This window comes from Pimephales promelas, chromosome 3 (assembly GCF_988280905.1).
Source record: "Pimephales promelas chromosome 3, fPimPro1.hap1.1, whole genome shotgun sequence".
Classification (NCBI taxonomy): Eukaryota; Metazoa; Chordata; class Actinopteri; order Cypriniformes; family Leuciscidae; genus Pimephales; species Pimephales promelas.
The window spans coordinates 37871905-37890698 of NC_142771.1; the positions used below are offsets into that span (position 1 = coordinate 37871905).

An 18794-nucleotide genomic window follows, 5' to 3' on the forward strand; every position below is an offset into this window, starting at 1 on the left:
AATTTAAAAAGCTTTAAATTTGTATTATTTTTTTATATATATAAATCTCTTTTTTGAAAGAGATATAAATAAAAAATATATAATTTGTTTTTCAGAAAAACGGGTTTTGAAAACAAAGCAAAATGTCATTAATTGTTTTGTTAGGTCAATTTTTTAAAGTCAGTCCAAAAAGAAATTGGAAAAGGCACAGCTTTTTTTATTACCATATTTTATTTTAAAATTTGTGTACGTGTACAATTATAAGCTGGTTTACAATTTAAATGTTGTGCCGAAACCGATTCTCCATGTACAATGACTTATGAATTATATTAGCATTGTTCACCACAATAAATATGAAGTCGCTTTCATTCCTCGTCTGTTTTCCGGAAATTCCCGAATGACGTTCGGCTCGTGTTCGGCTCTTGTAAACAAGGTCAAGTGTTCGCTGCGGTCTTCATTCTCCACTTGACTCGCTAGACACTTTCTGACACTTTCTCCTGCGAAGGATCCATCCAGCGACACAGCACACCTCCTGCAGGTACAGCGATGAATGCAGACATATATGAAGCTACGTATGATGGTTTATTTCTACATGTCTATTTCTCGGACATTTGTGCAGCATGTTGTTTTCTCATACGTCACGAAAAGATATCATGGCGTTGTTGACATACTCTCTCAGTGTGAAGCTCCTGCAGATGCTGTTGTGTCGGACTGATTTGAGAATATCATTCAAGGGCATTACCTCATCAATACACACGAAAGATCTTGTGCAGTGCAGCAAAGTCATGTGTCTCTTCCTGCATTTACTCAGCAGGTCTACACTGCTTGTCAGCGTTACAGTGCAGTCATAAAGATTTTCATTATATTAACTGCTTGATGATATTCACAATCACAATATTTTTGAAGTCCAACATATATGCAGATATTTAACTCATGACACCATTGCATGTAAGCTATACAGTATGGGAGCACATGCTAATGCTGTATTCAGTCATATTTCACAACACATTGCTCTGTATAATGCTCTGTCACTGAGATATTAATTTCTGAATTTAGTTTATATAATGGCTCATTTAGTTCACAGTTAATTAGCAACTAAATTCTTCGTTTTATAAGTCAGGCTGTTAGGTCTTCAACAGGAGTTGTTAATCCTCTACCAGACTGAATTACAGACTGCTTTGCGTCACGTGTGTGTTCATCCCCATGTTTATAGTCTATTCAAATGATGGACGAGTAGCTTTTGCGTAGATGACAGATTATAAAATAGGTGACCCACAACACTCTTGGTTGGTGGTGGAGAATTTAGCAGACTTTTTATATTCAGAAAATGATAAAATATCATAACAAAATAGGTATTTTTATAGAAATAATATAAACGTAAAATCGAATAAGACTACGGTTAAAATTGTAATCAAGTACTTTATATGTGCTTTAGTATGTTACTCAACACATCAAAATAAGTGCACTTCTTTAAAGCATGACAAAAGATTATTAACACATCATTAATGTGATATTTTTACAAAGTGCGCTTTAAGTCTACTTAAGTGTGTTAAGATACAGTCATGAAAGTGTCTCTCTTTAAGTGTTGTGTTTCAAATAAAATTTCACTTCACTATATATCTGCAAATACAGTTTTTTTACAATATACTTTTAGGATTTGAAGTACACCACAAGTGCACATTCAGTAAAAATTAAACGCTCCTTTTCACAAGGGTCGTATCAACAACCACTGAACTCCTGAAGCTTTGCTTTATTTAGGTCAAGGGCAAGGTCTGACTGTTTTGGTCATAAAAATGAGTCATATAAATCAGCTTAGTGTTTAATCATTGATCTGTTGTGAAAGTCAACAAACAGTCTGCTAGGTCAGCACGTCTTTTCTGTGCTATTAAGTCATTTTGTCATTTCCTGTTTTTTTTTTTTCCTGTGTTATTTGCTCACTTGGAGGATTTCTGTGAGCTCCAGCCATGATGATGCAGTGTCTTCAGTTTCTGGTCGAACCAACCAAGAACATTGCCGAGAAGTTTAAGGTACCTTGTAAAAATATCTCGGTAGTCTAAGTGGCTTACAAACAATGATGAAAAAAGAGGGACTTCAGGGGATCCTGTTGCTTTAAACAACTTAAAGTTTGTCCAGAAGTCCGAAAGTGAAATAAAAGGCTGGTCATTGTAACAGATTTCAATAGCGATGAGTCTTTTGCTGCTCATGAGACTTAACACAGAGAAAGTAGATCATGCATGAGCTGCATTTTAATCAAACGCTGTCCTTGATTGTTAGCCGTAGCCTTCATGAACAACATAAACTGTCTGAAATGACAACATGGCTGTGTCCGAAACCACATACTTCCCTACTATAAATGCAGTAGGTGAACGATTATGTCCGAATCCTCAGTATTGATAAAACAGTAGGAGATAAATATCTGGATGGTGTACTAATTTTCGCAAGATTCTGACATGCATATATTTGCGTCCGAATACACCTACTTACCTACTTTATAATAGGAGAAAACAGTATGTGAAAAGAGTATGTCCGAATCCTCAGTATTCATAAAACAGTAGGGGAGAAATCCACCGATGGCCTGCTGCTTTCGCCCGGATTCTGAAGTGTGCATCCGCTGGACACTTTTCTGTCCCAGGACGCCACAGGAGAGGATACGTCATAATCGAATTTGGAGAAAAACAGCGACACGTGTGTTTTCAAATGTGAGTAAACACGGTTCCTTGTGTCACATTTGTTGAAACTGTTGAATTGTTGAAGGTGTAAAGATGCTAGATAGTAGGGGTGTCACAATATATCATGTATAGTGACAATATGTATTGTGGATAGTTCACCCAAATAAAAATTACTGTTTTCTAGAAACATTTTACATTAAACTTCTATATATAATGTTGAATATAATGCAATGGGGAATATTTGTAGGTCCTGATAATGCTCAATGTCTTATGTTACCAGTTAAAGTGGCCTACTTTATTAATATTTTACATATATTTAGTCAGTAAAAGTGTGCAAGCATATAATGTTTTCAGCTCTAGAATTATGAATATTGTTATTCTGGTGTCTCTATTGTCCTGTACATTGGGTTTCCAGAACCAAGTCCAAGCCTATTCACTTACACCGCAATGTAAAACCAAATTTAGCATTTTAAAGAACAGTACATTTTTAGTTATTATTTTACCATGTGTCTTGAAATATCGCAATAATATCTTATTGTGAATTCAGTATCGTGATACGTATCGAATCATGACTTGAGGGTATATAAGGTTGCAGATGAGCATATCAAAACATGAAATAGACATCTGAGTGATGTGTGTGTGTGCTATTATGTATCTGCATCTGCACAACCAGCATAGTGCAGAGCTATAAGCGTGCTGATTGGCTGGGCTGCGGGAACTGCATTAACCTATGGCGAGGTGGTGTGGCAGGGCGTGTCACGCTACCAGTAAGCTGAGCCCGCCAAAATTGGGTGGAGATACTGACTATATTAGCAGCCCATTTCGTCATAGACATCAGATCAGTTCCGCTGAAACGACAATACCTGGACGTGAAACCCAGGATAGAGCGGCTGAGTGAATGTGGTCTGGACTGTGTGGATGAGGCTCCCAAAGATACGCCAAATTAGTTGAACTGTTTGGGAGTGGAGAGACCATTCCCCAGGGGGAACGTTGTCTCCAGTTCAGTATACCCGGTACATGCACTACTCTTAGTGAGCGCAGGTTGGCGTTGGCCCATATCAGGAGCTGTTTGGCCAGGGTGTACAGGTTGCTTGACCTGAGCCCACTCTGGCGATTTATATATGACAGCACCACCATGATGTCCATCCAGACTAAGACGTGGTGTCAGCTCGAGAGACATATTCGAGGCCATATTTGAAGCCTCATACATATCAACTCCCTCATTTCGAGGCAGTTGATATGTAGGCGTTTCTCCAAGCTTGACCAGTGGCCGGAGGTTGGCCTGCCCTCAGATCCCCTCAACATAGGTTGGAGCCGTCTGTTGAAACATGTTTTTTCCTCGAGATCCATGCTTATGCCAGACTGGTATCAGCTGGTGTTTTTCCAAGGGGCAATGGCTTTGGTACAGCCGTGGTTTACCCTGATGCGTAGGCGGCCAGACCGTCAAGCATGAGCTGGGACTCGAGGCTTCAGCTAGTTCTGCAGGGGGTGCACATGCAGTAGGCCTAATTGGAGGACTGACGATGCGAAGGCCATAAGGCGTGAACCAGGCTCTCATCTGATCAGAGTCAAGGACTGTTCCTAGGAAGGTTATACACAGTTTGGGGGACAGTAACCTCTTGGATAAGTTGATCTTGAGCCCAAGAAATTCTAGATGGCTGAGGAGCCTGGATTTGTGAGTTTGTAACTCGGCATCTGACTGGGCCAGAATGAGCCAGTCGTCAAGCTAGTTCAGAATGTGCATTCTGAAACTGCCGAGAGAGCTTCATCAATGCATTTCATAAATGAACGAGGTGCCAGTGACAGCCTGAATGGCCGGACTATGTACTGATAAGCCGCCTCCTCGAACTTGAATCTCAAGAAGGGTCTGTGATGGGGGGGGCTATCTGCATGTGAAATTAAGCATCTTTCAGATCCACTGACAAACAACAATCCACTGGGCGAGAGGATTTGTTTGGTTGTTAGCATCCTGAATGGCCGTCTCTCGTGGGTCTTGTTTAACTGTCTGAGATCCAAAATAGCGTCTGAGAATAGGTCGCCATCCTTTTTCTGGACGAGGAAGTAACAGCTGTAGAAGCCTTACTCGCTCTGTGAAGGGGGGACTGTCTTGACCGCCCCTTTTGCTAGCAGGTTTAACACTTCAGTACGGAGGCCATAAGCCACATCGCTCCTTACCAATGTGTTGACCTTGGCATGAAAGCATGGAGGTCTGCGAGCATATTGGAGTGAGTAACCTCATTTAATTGTGTTCAGCACCCATTCTGACACATCGGGTATGGATTCCCGGGCCTTGTCTGGCTGTTGGATCGGCGCATTCTTTGAGCGACCTGAAGCTGAACTGGAGGAAGGAGGAAGTGTCGCATGGCCTGTAAAGACTTCTGTGGTTCAGTGAAACGCTCAGCAAAGCCCTCCACTGAGGAACCGAAGAGGCTGGTGGTAAATACGGGGGAGTCCAGGAAGGCAGTCTTGTCTGCATCCTTTATCTCCATGAGGTTAAGCCACAGGTGGCACTCTAAAACTACCAGGCTGGCCATGCTTCTTCCAAGGGCCTGGAAGCTGGTCTTTGTGGCACGCAGGGCCAGGTCAGTAGCGCTGCGCAGATCGCGGAAGCCGTGGGGTTCCGGTCCAGACTCGTCCATGGAGTGGAGGAGTTTTACCTGGAACACTCGGAGGACTGCTATAGTGTGCAGGGATGAAGCAGCTTGATCAGCGGAAGTATAAGCTCGGCCGGCGAGAGATGAAGTCATTCTGCACGGTTTGGACGGGCAGAGATGCGCGGCCACCGCTTCCTCTAGGTGGGGCTGTTTTTTCATATGCCTTCAATAGTTGAGAGCGTGGCATAAGCAAAGTGCGTAGGCGGCCCAAATAGGGAGGCGGACCATCACTTCATCAGTGCGTCAGGGGAACTTCAGGGAAAAAATAGCTCTGATCGTTGACTAGGGGCCTGTTGGCGCCCTGGCAGGAACCATTCGTCAAGGCGGCTTTCAGTGGGCTCTTCCGATGTGGCCGAGAGCAGAGCTCTTTAATGGTGCTGGTGTGAACACAGAGAAGCTCGGCATCTGTGCTCGCCCTGGCGTCAATTTTGCTAGACTGAAATGTTGGGGGACTGAGCCCGACCAATCCTCGCCTTCAGAGGGGGACTGAGCCCAACCAATCCTCGCAAAAAAAAAAATAAAATAAAATAGCTGAAACAAAAATACTGCTTTTTTTTATTATTTTCGATAGACTGCTTTTGTATTATGTTTTTGCATTTTTGTAGGATATGAAATGTTGGCAGACTGGTGTGAGCACTAAGGTTTAAGCATCCTGGAAATGCTGAAGTGCCATGGACGAGACCCTGACATATCATCTTTATTGTTCAGGAAAAACCCCCACAAAAACCCCCCACAGTGATCGAACAACATGAAGGCGAGTAAATAATGACTGCATTTAATTGGCACAGCTGTGTTGAGATGGCAGTGTGGGGTTTTACATGTAAATATGTGATTGTTAGAACAATAAGTTTGAATAAAGCTTTGTTTCATGTGTTGTTTGTTGACTTTTTTTTGTATTTATTTATTGTGATGGTTCCTTTCATTCTACAGACACTCGATTTGTATACTTTCTTTTTCAGAGAACTTACATTTTAATTATGTATTGGTATACAGTTTAAACACATTTGGGAAAAAGTTTTTTTTAGAAAATTTCTACTGACCCCACCTTTAAGTGTTGGTCTGCATTTATTATTATTATTGTTTGTAAGTGTTGGGTGGGCTAGCAATGCAATTCGTTTTTGGGTAATCTTGATATTTAAGTTGCGAAACTTAATTTTTCGAATATAAAATCCACAGTGTTCATCAAAGGCGAGATCTTCAAGTAGCGGCCCGTCTCCTATGTGTAGACATTACAAACGCTGAGGGAAACCGTACTAGGTAGAGCTGTCGAGTTACTGATATTAGTGCACCTGGCGCTTAAACCTTGTTTTTTTCAAGGTATCAAAAAGTACAGAAAATGTCAAAATTACTGTACATACAAAGAATGACGATAAAAGCAAAGCACCATTTATACATGTATATATCAATAAAAAAATTAAATAAAAAAGCATGAAAACTTGAACAAAATATATAAAAAAGGTGAAATAAGTTCTTTGGTTTAGCCCTACTGTTCAACCTCTCTTAAAATTAAAAATAAAAAGAAGCCAAATTGTGCATCCTTAAAATAACAAGGAGAAACTCGGGATAACATTAATAAATTCAATTGAAAATAAATTGTCGCTCATACCTTTTAAGTTTTTGCGCTTGTTATTACGTCATAGGTCACATGATAACGTTAATAAGGTGGATGATGTCTGAATTGCATTCATATTACACACATTCAGGCTATATAGTATGTAATCTTTTAGCGTTCGCTTAACAAATACTTGTGGATTGAAATGAAATACTTAATCAGAGAGTATGCGATTTCGGATACAGCCATGTCTCATGTAGTCAAACTTTTGACTATCAGCATAAAGTCTGGTCTACATTACAGCTCACTGTAGTCAAGAACCGCACACACGACAGGAATACACCATACATGAAAAGGTCAATCACAGTTTGCTTTGTTTTAATGCACAGGGGATATCTGTCCATCATAAGGAAAATGCACAGATTGATTAATCTGACTGTGCCTGTGGACAGTCCATCACTGAGACTGGAAATGAAATAGCTTTAATAATGTTTTTTTTTTTGTTTGTGGACAGGATTTTCGTAAGAAGTCAAAGAATGAAAAGAGAGAACCGCTGGACGAGAGCCAGCAGTTCATTGTGGACCTCGCCAAGGATTTGGGACGCGTCTGTCAGGTACTGACACATGACCAATGCAGTATAAATCAGAGCTGATGGCCGAATAATCACATCCAGAAAAGGTTGGGCAAAATCAGAATTTAAAGGGGTCATGACATGAGAAATCAAATTGACCTTGATATTTTGACATGTAAAACAAATAATTTATTTAATCAAGCTCCAAAAACAGCTCGTTTTGATATTACAGGATCTGTGATGTCACACAGGCAAATCCATTTGCATATGACCGCCTCCAGAGCAAGACATCAATGTTCATCGCACCATACACTGAAAAAAATAAATCCCTAATTCTTACGGTAAAAAAAAACGGTAGCTGTGGTTGCCAGAACTTCACTGTTAAAAATACGGTAGGAACGTTAATGGTTTTACAGACTTAACTTAAAATTTACAGTAATAAACCACGTTTTATTTTCTGATAAAACGTTGATTTACCAACATTTTGATAAATTGATATCTGTTTTGTACCATTGTAATACACTGACAACCATCAACCATCACAGCATTGATGAGAGTCACATGATCAATCAAAGCTCATCACAAGCAGTCTTCCATTAGAAGGTTAATACTTTTATAACACCATCATGGTAACACATGAAATAAACATTCATTTAACAACATTAAATGTAACGTAAAACCCTAATCTACATAACTGATTAGAAAAAACAAAAACAAAAAAAACTATGAGGAACCTTAGTTATTTCAACAAAAATACATAAAGTGTGAAGTGTCACATGGAATTGTGGGAATGTCAATTTACGGTTTTTCACTGTAAATTATACAATGAGTTCTTTTTCACTTTCAAAAACTTTAAATTTAACGGTATTTTACAGTAAAATTATATCACAGTTATTTACCGTATATAGTACGGAAACTTTCTGTTAACCAATTAACAGTTTTGCATCACGATTATTTTTTACAGTGTAGGTGATACCCACAAGTGAATAGAGCCCATTATAGAATAGAATAGAATAGAATAGAATAGATGTATGACCGTGCAATTAAATTTTGTGCTTCTCCTCAGTGGTTCATTCACATAAAAACATGTATACAGACAAATATAGACAAGCAGAACAAAAAAGTATAAATAGTAAAATATAGTCAATAAGAAAAATATATTAAATAAAACTTTTTAAGTAGAATTCAGTTCCTTGATGGCATGTGGGTAAAACTGTTCAGGAGTCTGGAGGTGCGTGTCCTAAGAGACCGATAACGCTCTCTGGATGGCAGAAGAGTGAAGAGATGATTGCAAGGATGAGAGAAATCCTTTCTATGTCCGGCACGCCATAGGCATCTGGTTCTGTAAATATCCTTGAGCGAAGGCAGCTTGAGCATTTCCACATATGAAAATGATTTTTATAATTTTATTATTATTTTATTATTATTTACATATATTTCTTTTAAATATACTTTATAATATATACTTTTTTAAGTAAACCTCAAGGGACATATTCAAAAAAATAATAATATCACCTTTTAATTGCCTTCCATTTTGAAATGGATTTTAAATGAAAGGAAACCAAATTCAATGAAAAAAAAAAAAAATATATATATGTATATATATATATATATATATATATATACACACTCTATACACGTGGTGTGTGTTTCTTCTCTCTTGCTGGTCACAGAGGTCGGAGGTTTTGGGGCACGTCTCAAATAGTGAGGATGTTTGGCCGACTCTCTCCTGCAGGGCCTTCATTCTGGAGTGGGCATCTCTACTAGAGAGCAAGGTGAGATACACATTTATACCTTTAATGACATTTTTCTGCACCCACTGAAACCAAATGCTGCAAATCACTAGGTCTTCTCACCAAATATTGTTATAACAGAAAAGACCAATGCAGACGGACGGCTGGCCAGAGAGCAGCGATTGGAAGGATCAGGACATAGAGAATGCCAAGAGACTCATCCTCAACTGGACCAAAGACCTGAGGGCCCAACCTGAGGTACTCACACATCAAACTGGACCTGCCTGAAAATTACCTTCTCCATGGCTTTCTGCCCTATAACCCCTAGTGTATGGTATTTGATGATCAAGTTTCTAAGGCCTCTAAAGTAAATGATCGACATGATCAATACTTTGCTGAAAAGCACACGATCTACCACATGCCTTCTGTCATCTGATTGATAGTTTATACTTTTTTAGCATGTAAAAGGCTTTTTAGTGTAATTGTAAAAATGCCAACGTCCAGCTTGTGGTTTGTGTTTTTCCTCTGTGAAATCTTTACTGATTTTTATAAAATAAACATCAGAATAACTTTTATATTGTTGGTAATATTTCAAGATGAACACCTTCTGGTCTGAAGCAATTTAGGATTATCCATACAAATGTTTTTTTTTAGAAACATAATATTAAACATAATACAAACTATCAGAATGTTATCTTGCCTTTTGGCTATAAAAATATCAGCATCTGCACAAAATTGCATATTTTTGCTCAGTTCCCTTTCAAGGGAACTCACGTTTCGTCGACGACGCCTTGGGAACGCCTCCGCGTGATTACGTCTAAAGCACGTAGTCCAATGGAAAGACTTTTTCCAATTGTGTCATCCGCCCGTGACACTCATTCTTTCCATTGGACTAGTTGACATACGTGCTTCAGACGTAATCACGCGGAGGCGTTCCCAAGGCGTCGTCGACACAGCGTCTTGTTCCCTTCTCAGAGAAGTAGGGTTACAATCAGTCATAACCTGAGACTTTTGGGCCTCTTTTAATTATGATCTACGTATTGTCACTATCATATTGTAAACCTGAATAAGTTATCAAAACTTAATAATCAGTAAATTAAAAAATGTGTTAAGCAGAAATTCAGCTAATTCATACACATTACATACACAACACATACTTAAAATTGTTATGTAATCTCAACTTAGATATTTTTAGTACTGTAAACTTGGAAACATTCAATAAATGCTACCTTGCTAGCAGTAGCATAGCACTTGCTGAATGAGTACAATAAAATAAATGAGTACAATAGTGCAATAAAACATTTAATATCTGATCGCAAACTTTACTCACGCTGAACAAGAAACTTCAACAGAAACTCTTCTAAACCAGCATAACAAAATATTAAATACCACTAAATTTCCCACTTAACATTAATATTGCACAAAAACAAAACATTATTTAACACTTAATTTTAGCTTCTAGAGAGCACTTAACTTTCCCCTTTGAGTGTCATGCTAAAGCATGCTGGGAAATAGAAATCACAGCTCAGTTTCAGTTCAATTTAAATTTGTCTAAATTAAAAAGTTCAAGTTCAAAACAATGAAACAATTCAGATTACAAAATGTGTCAGTTTTGTGAACTCAAAAGAAAAAGAAATGTCTGAATACTCAAAAAAGTTAATTTGATTGAACTAACTTGTTTAATTTGAGTTGGCTCCACTCAAATCTATTAATTATGGTTTTTAAGTTAGGGTTTACACTGTATATGTTCCATAAAAGCCTGATGGATCAAATATGATATAAAACACATTCATTTTTGTTTCATAAACTGTTTCATTTCACAAAAATGGACATTTTGCATCTATGTCAAGCTTTACAGGGTTAAAGGAAGAAACTGAAACAATGTTAAAACCCGTAGAGCCGAGCTTCCTTTGTGTTCAGTGGAGAAAAGTATCAGCGTACAGGTTTTAAATTACATTCTAAGATCTGTATGCTATTATTATTATTTTTTTTGTATTGTTTTTGGTGGTGAATAGTTGCATGTCATTTGCATTGACTGGCATCTTTACATCATCCCGTGTGCAGCAAAGTGTCTGGCCTGGAGAGCAGGTGGTGGCGGTTTTGGATGACTTTGAGACGCACTGGAAAAGAGGACGGATGTCCACCCTGCAGTCGGCCGTGGAGCTGGTGTTCTGGACACTCATCAACAAAGAACTAGACAAGGTATGAAGGAAGTCAGTGCACAGGAACTTCAGAGAGGGATTCAGCCAACAAACGGCTTTATAGTAACACAAAACCTTTCTGATTTATCTGTGTGTTCAGGAAAACATTCCCCAAAAGTGGCTCATGTGGAAACAGAGGAGCCAGAAAATAGGTCAGATCATCTCTTTAGTGTCTTGAATGTTGTCAAAGATATCAAAGGTGCTATAAGCGACTTTAGCCATTGTCAACAAAGGGAAGGATTTGTTACAAAGTGCTAGGGAAGGATGAAGGTTGAAGGCCGAGAGTGTTTCTGATTGGCTAAAACGTGTGCTGCTCACCCTGACATGTGATGCACATGTAAACATCCATATAACACTTGCAGTGTATTGATTTAGATGAAAATACATTCATGTCGTGTCAGGTGGTGGGTACATTTTATGCATGGTATTAAAAAATCTTTTATTTTTAATATATATATTTTTGTTCAATTCTCTTTTTTGTTGTTTTTCACTCACTAGGTGCCACCCCATATATTCCTCACATTGGTGAGTCACATGTTAGTGCTTCTGAATATATTGATTGATTATTAAGATTCACTGTGAACTTGAGCTAATTGTTGCTTTTGTTGTATTTAGTGTGGGACTGGATCTGTGATGCAGGAGGTAAGACGAGCTGTATTTCTGACTACAAAGAGAGCTGCCCTTCTAAAGCCCTTCATCATCCTTACTGTAACACAATCAGTGAATGAATCTCAACAATGGTGACAAACCATTAGGAAAAGGAAAGTACTAAAATATTTCAGATCATAATTTATTCATACTGCAATGCATGATGGGAGCCATGAATGAGTTTTGAATGGTGGAGCCCATAATGCATTTCAATATGCTTTATTATTGTCACCATTGTTGAGATTCACAGGCTGATTATTGATTTCAGTGTGTCTAAATAAAATAATTTTTCAAACTCTTTTGATTAGAACAAATTTTACAAAATATGTTGGATTATATTCCAAGTGCTGAAAAATGCTTGCTATAGAATTATATTGTTGCTGTAATCAATGAGGTAAACCTAATGCTCTAAATGAGTTTTGTGATTCTGGTCAAGCGATGATTATGTCACACCATAATCAACACCACCTGATCACCTTTTCTCTTAGTTTATCTAACAGTTGTAACTCAGATACAACAGCCAAACTAAATCTAATGTTAATAGTTTAAGGGTCAAGAGCCTTACTAAAGCAAATAATGATCTCCATAATGGTGACTTCGAAAATGAGATTTTCTTCTTTGGTGATTCAGCTTGTTAACATCAGGTGTCTTCAATAATGGTCAATTATCATTCAATTAATCACTTAATTAGCTCATAAACTTTAACACTCTTGAGTGTTTATTTAACACTCATATTTTAACACTTTAACACTCTTAAGTCTGGAGCCAAATAAACTCCCAGGAGAGTTAATTTAACACTAGAGGGAGGTTTTTCACAAGGGAGTGCAAGATGCTTTCATTTTAAACAGCTCAAACATCCATTATAGTCTGGGACTAGCTTAAGAATGTCTTTAGTGTCACTTTTGATCAATTAAATGAATCATTACTGGATAAAAGTGATGATTTTTGAATAGATGTGATTATTACAATTTTCTATTAGAATGTTGCTAAGTAACACTGTGAAATTCTGATTTAATGAGCTATTTACTTGTAATTATACCGAACGATACTAAAATATGATTTAGTACCAAAAAGTAATCTGCCAGCTTGTCGCAAAGCATTATGGGATTACAAGTATAGCATGACATACAGATATACATACTGATATACTGATAAAATATTGTCTGAATTATAAATAGTCTGAAAAGTATTTGTATAAAGGCCCTCACACACTAAGCTGATTCAACGAGAGCTGTTCTCTGATTGGCTGTTCAGTTTAGTAATGAGTCAGTGCACGAGAACCAAAGCAAAAGTGATGAAAGGAAAGCAAAGAAGTCAAGACGGTACAGACAGGAAGCTGTTATAATTTTAGGTCATCTTACCTGAGCGTTCCAGTACATACATATTTTCATACTAACATGGGCCGCCTGGAAAGGCATTTAAGTAAATTACACACTTATGTGTAAAGAGAAAACTCTGGTTTTTGTTTCCATCTATCTCTATGTTGAACTGTTTTATGTGCTTACTGTATCCACTTATGATTGTATTATTATGGAAATGCATTCATGAACAATATACAGTAAATTATTACTTTGTATAGGATCCTGTTTGAGCCCTAGAGCAGACCGGAGATCTTTCCATTTGTTGAAAGCCTTCCCGATGTTGACTCGTCTTATTCCGATGCCTGGCACTAGACAAAAGTTGTATTGGCGTTGGGGTTTGGAATGAACTGCAAGTCGGTCTCTTTGAATCCATCTTCTACTTTTGTCGAAAGTTGACTAAAGTTTTGTCGCTCGAGTTGTCTTCGCTAATACAGAGAATGGCGACGAATACACAAACCTGCCAGACATAGCCAGGCGAGCATGAACACGCATGACATCACACCCAGTCTCAAACTCTGTCCCGAATCCCTCTTATTTATTTTACTGTACAGGATTATAGAGGTGATAGCAGTGATCAGAGAAGGGCTCATTCAGCCCATCAGGCGATTTTTTTTAAGCATGTATTGGTTAGAAAAACGGCTATTTTTAACATGAAATGTTGCGCAATGCACCTTTAAAATGCGGCCTACATTTGCCGCCCTTTAGCCATTTTGGACGATTCATAGTTTATAATTTGATTTTCCATTCATTCCTTCATAGTGGAGGTGACCCTTGACCTGGACACGGCCAATCCCGACCTGCTGATCTCCGAGGATGAGAGGCGCATGCGCTGTGGTTTCAAGCGCAAAGACGTGCCCAACTATCACCAGCGCTTCGACGGTTGGTGGTGCGCGGTCGGGTCCGAAGGCTTCGCCTCCGGCCGCCAGTACTGGGAGGTGGATGTTGGAGAAATGGACTGGCGTATCGGCGTGGCGAAAGAGTCAGCTTTGCGTAAGGGCTTCAAGTCCCTGAACACCGACACGGGATACCTGAGCCTTCGGCTGGAGCGTGGCACCGAGCTGAAGGCCCTCACCGTGCCCTTCACCGGCCTGCCGGCCTCCTTAATTCCTCGAAAGGTCGGAGTCTACCTTGACTTCGGCCTGGGCCAGCTGTCCTTCTATGACGTGGAGAAGCGCTCGCACATCTACACCTACAACGAGACATTCGACGAGAAGCTCTTCCCGCTCTTCGGAACGGTGGAGATCGGGAAGGACCTGGTGGTCAAGTCTCCGGGGAACAGGGGCCAATGCCTGTGTCCCGGGATGTGCCTGTGGGGTTGAGGTCCCATCGACTCCAACCAGAGCCCAGTGCTTAATCTCTAGAGCAGTGGTTCTCAACCGGTCGCAGCCTGAAAAATGTTACGTTCAGCGAGATAGCAGGGGAAACATGCAAGAAAGTGCAACAAATACATTTTTATGAAGTATTCTTTGGGCTTCCCACTAGCGGAAGAAAGCTGTTTTCTGCGAATGAGTCGTCTGATTCATTAGTCGCTATTGGTTAATGACTAGAAAACAAGGTAAAAACTATTTGCGCTATAAACCGTGAGTTTAGTATTAGGATAATACATTAAGAAAGTACAATGTTAAGCAGCATAACGGACCGTTTTTGAACAGCTAAAATAACTGGAAGCGGACGAGACCGAAAGCTTCGCACATTCAAGCCTCTTGCGTTGAAAAAAAAGAGGATAAGAGTGGCAAAGCAAGTGGGATTGTCAACTATTAAAGGGGCTTTATGTAAGAATTTTCATGTATTGTTTGCTTTTTATTGCCAATGTGTGACCAGCATGTCACAAAACAGATCTTCCCCGACTTCCTAGCCTGTATAGACTGAATTCATGCGAAGGACTCGGATCGTTTTTCCCGTTAAAATCCAAAAGATGTGACGTTTTTGCACGCTTCCCGAAAGCACATGATGCTTATGTTTAGGAAAATGCCGAAAGAGACGTTCTGTACTGTAATGATTCTAATTCAAACTATAGTCTCACATAGCCTAATAATCAAACTATCATAATAGTGTGATTTTAATGACCTCATCTGTCGAAGGCTTTCACAGTAACGTGGACGGCGTCGGGATGTTCGTTAACTGCACTGCAAAGCTGTTTACAACTTGTACTTCTAAGCGAAGAACAGAAAAAAAACCCGTAGCTACTGTATGATCGGGACCTTGAATCACATTCAGTCTCCTGTCCGTTACGTGTTCACGAGTGCGAGGAAAGCAATAAGATCCTGACTGCAATTCCCTTAACGTCCACCGGTGTCGCTAAAAACAAGGGTTTCTGCATAAAGCCCCTTTAAAAAGGGAACACAATACTAGTGGTATTTTGGCGCAAATACGTTCGTCACTTGGTCGACAGACATCCCCTCATTCTCGGAAACCATGAACAAAATAAAGCTACGTCAAAAAAAATGTGACACAGACCACATTAAACCCAGGTTAACCCACTTTTAATTGTTTCACATTCAGTCTCCTGTCCGTTACGTGTTCACGAGTGCGAGCACAAGCAATAAGATGCTGGCTGCAGTTCCCTTAACGGCCACCGGTGTCGCTAAAAACTAGGGTTTCTGCATAAAGCCCCTTTAAAAAGGGAACACAACACTAGTGGTATTTTGGCGCAAATACGTTCGTCACTTAGTCGACAGACATCCCCTCATTCTCGGAAACCATGAACAAAATAAAGCAACGTCAAATAAAATGTGACGCAGACCACATTAAATCCAGGTTAACCCACTTTTAATTGTTTCACATTCAGTCTCCTGTCCGTTACGTGTCCACGAGTGCGAGCACAAGCAATAAGATCCTGACTGCAGTTCCCTTAACGGCCACCGGTGTCGCTAAAAACAAGGGTATCTGCATAAAGCCCCTTTAAAAAGGGAACACAACACTAGAGGTATCTTGGCGCAAATATGTTCGTCACATCCCCTCATTCTCGGAAACCATGAACAAAATAAAGCTTCGCCAAATAAAATGTGACGCAGACTACATTAAACCCAGGTTAACCCACTTTTAATGGTTTGTGACAACCACAATGTGGCTGGTGACATAAGAAGACATAAGAAACCCTTCAAGCTTTGAAGAAAATTGTCTTCTTCAGCCAATACATGTTAATCGTTTTGTGTATTGTTGAGCGTATGCAGTTCATAGCAAGATTAGTAAATGTCGAGTGTTTGATATTAAGGACTATTTTTTTTACAATAAACACACACGGTTGTTTGATGTAAAAAAGATATATTCCTGATTCCTGAAGCAAAACCAGTTGAGAACCAGTATTCTAGACCTCATTAGCTTTAGATAAACCACTGGGCTATATTAGATGGTCAGTCCTTATGACCGACAGCGATCCAAGACCAATAATGTCATCAAGGTAGTGCGATGTCTTTCAGCTGCTGCTTCTGTGTCTGAACCTTATTATAATAGTGTTCACCTGCCCTGTCTGCACTTTCTCATTCATATGACTATCTCAAATCATGAAAAATGCACTTTATGTGAATAATAAAAAGAAATAACTTCAACCCTGTGTGTTCACTCTTATTTACCTGTCAAATATTACTCATTTGTATTTATTTAAAGATTTTATTTATGCAAATGAGTGGCATGCTCTAATAGTGATGAATTTATTAGAGTTGATATGATTCAGGGATTGGTAAAAACAAGACACTATTAAATTGAGTGAATTAATTAGAACATAGAATTTTAATGTGTTACACCAGAAAAATACATCTTTTTTATTAATTTAAACTTAATTATGTATTCATTTTATTTAAGTTCGTAATTTTAAAGTAAAAGTGGAAAGGAAAAGGTACACAACAAATATGGAATATTTATGGAACATGCTTTTTAACAATAACAAGCAATCCAAGTACAAAACATAAATGATATACTTAATGCATTTAAAAACTTGACACCTTTTGTATTCCCGGGTCTGTTTGGACAGAGGGTGGGATGTAAGCTTATAAAATAGTCATAAATTAATATGTTTTGACTAAAACCACATTGTGTCTAATCTGTAATTTCTCGTTACTGAGTAAATGCACAAACATTTCAATTGAATACCATGGTTTACCATTCGATTACATTATTTAGGCCCTACCCCCTTTTATTAATTAAAAAAAAAAAAGAGTTCTAAAAAGTATTTTTTTTTAAAGTTGATTTCCCATTGACTTCCCTAGTAGAAAAAAGTACTACTATGGAAGTCAATGGGGTGCATCAACGGTTTAGTTACATTCAAAATATCTTCCAATTGTGTTCAGCAGAATAAATAATTTCATACATGTTTGAAACAACTTGAGGTTGAGTTAAAAATGCCAGAATTTTCATTTTTAAGTGAACAATTCATTTAATTAATTTCTAAATATTGTTAAGGGCATCATCAGAAAACTAATTATATATATTTTTTTTCAGATAGGTAAAAAAAAAGCATTTCTAATAGTCGTTGAAAAAAAAAAAACTTAAAATGCGATTGATGGCTAAATTGGAGTAAAGTACAAAACGAAACTCAAACCAACGCAGTATATTTGCGTCACATCGTGACGCCATCTGCGCGCGACACAGAGCTCAATGAAGCAAAGTTGAGTAGATGTTGTGCTTGTTGATGTAGTTATAATGAGTGCCATTCACCGGGCGCTAAAGAAGCACTTCGGATTCGACAGGTTTCGCTCTCAGGAGCAGGAAGATGCCGTGAAAGCAGTGCTGAAGGGTGACAATGACACATTTACACTGGGTTATTATGGGATAAATGGCAGGAGCTCGCTGAATGGTAGTGCGGTAGTGTTGTTATTGTTGTCCTTATGTGTGTGTGTGTGTGTGTCGCAGGTGACAGGGATGTGTTTGTATGTATGCCCACTGGAGCAGGCAAGTCTCTGGTCTATCAGCTCCCTGCTCTTCTGTCCAGCGGCATCACTCTGGTCATTTCTCCTCTCATCGCGCTCATACAGGTGAATCCTGTTGACAAAACTCATCCCATCCACACATATAAGCCATGTCTGTCAGCATGGATAAGCTGCAGGCACACAATAGCCTTCATACGGTTCATAAGCAAACTATGGTTTGCATTAGTGTTATTGGCCAGACAATATTGGACTGTTTTGAGATAATTGCCATCAGCTGATACACCGTGATATAAAGGAATAATTATCAAAAAAGGTAAATTCTGGCTGCATCTGTAATCGCATACTTTCCTAACATATAGTAGGCAAAATAAGTACTTTTAGTCATTAAAGAGGTAAAAAGTCCCCGGATGATCTTCTACTTCCGATGAGATACTGAGAGTGTGTATACTGACTGACAATGACTACGCAACTGACAATGATAATGTCTACACGGCGTATGTAGTACATCAAGGTTATATTCATTCTACACACACTCGAACTATAATACAATATACTTTTTTA

At 38.8% G+C, this 18794-nt stretch overlaps 2 protein-coding genes across 3 annotated transcripts in view; both read left to right on the forward strand.

Annotated features, from left to right (window-relative positions):
* Positions 1 to 363: 363 nt before the first annotated feature.
* LOC120464574 (butyrophilin subfamily 1 member A1) lies at positions 364 to 15201 on the forward strand. Of its 2 annotated transcripts, none has more exons than XM_039654130.2 (10): positions 364 to 517; positions 1924 to 2006; positions 7369 to 7467; positions 9099 to 9200; positions 9300 to 9416; positions 11223 to 11360; positions 11460 to 11511; positions 11858 to 11884; positions 11975 to 12001; positions 14128 to 15201. In XM_039654130.2, the coding sequence occupies exons 2-10, from the start codon at positions 1944 to 1946 to the stop codon at positions 14685 to 14687; spliced, it is 1185 nt and encodes a 394-aa protein (XP_039510064.2). In that variant the 5' UTR covers positions 364 to 517; positions 1924 to 1943; the 3' UTR covers positions 14688 to 15201. The 2 variants fall into 2 exon arrangements, with proteins under 2 accessions (XP_039510064.2, XP_088984988.1); XM_089128862.1 differs by having other exon boundaries at positions 388 to 516; positions 1921 to 2006.
* A 2734-nt stretch (positions 15202 to 17935) lies between these two features.
* recql5 (RecQ helicase-like 5) overlaps positions 17936 to 18794 on the forward strand; it is a 36758-nt gene continuing 35899 nt past the window's right edge. Inside the window, exons 1-2 of the mRNA XM_039654128.2 lie at positions 17936 to 18100; positions 18217 to 18338. Coding sequence (XP_039510062.2) covers positions 18007 to 18100; positions 18217 to 18338 — 216 coding nt within the window. The 5' untranslated portion in view covers positions 17936 to 18006. The remainder of the gene's footprint in view (positions 18101 to 18216; positions 18339 to 18794) is intronic.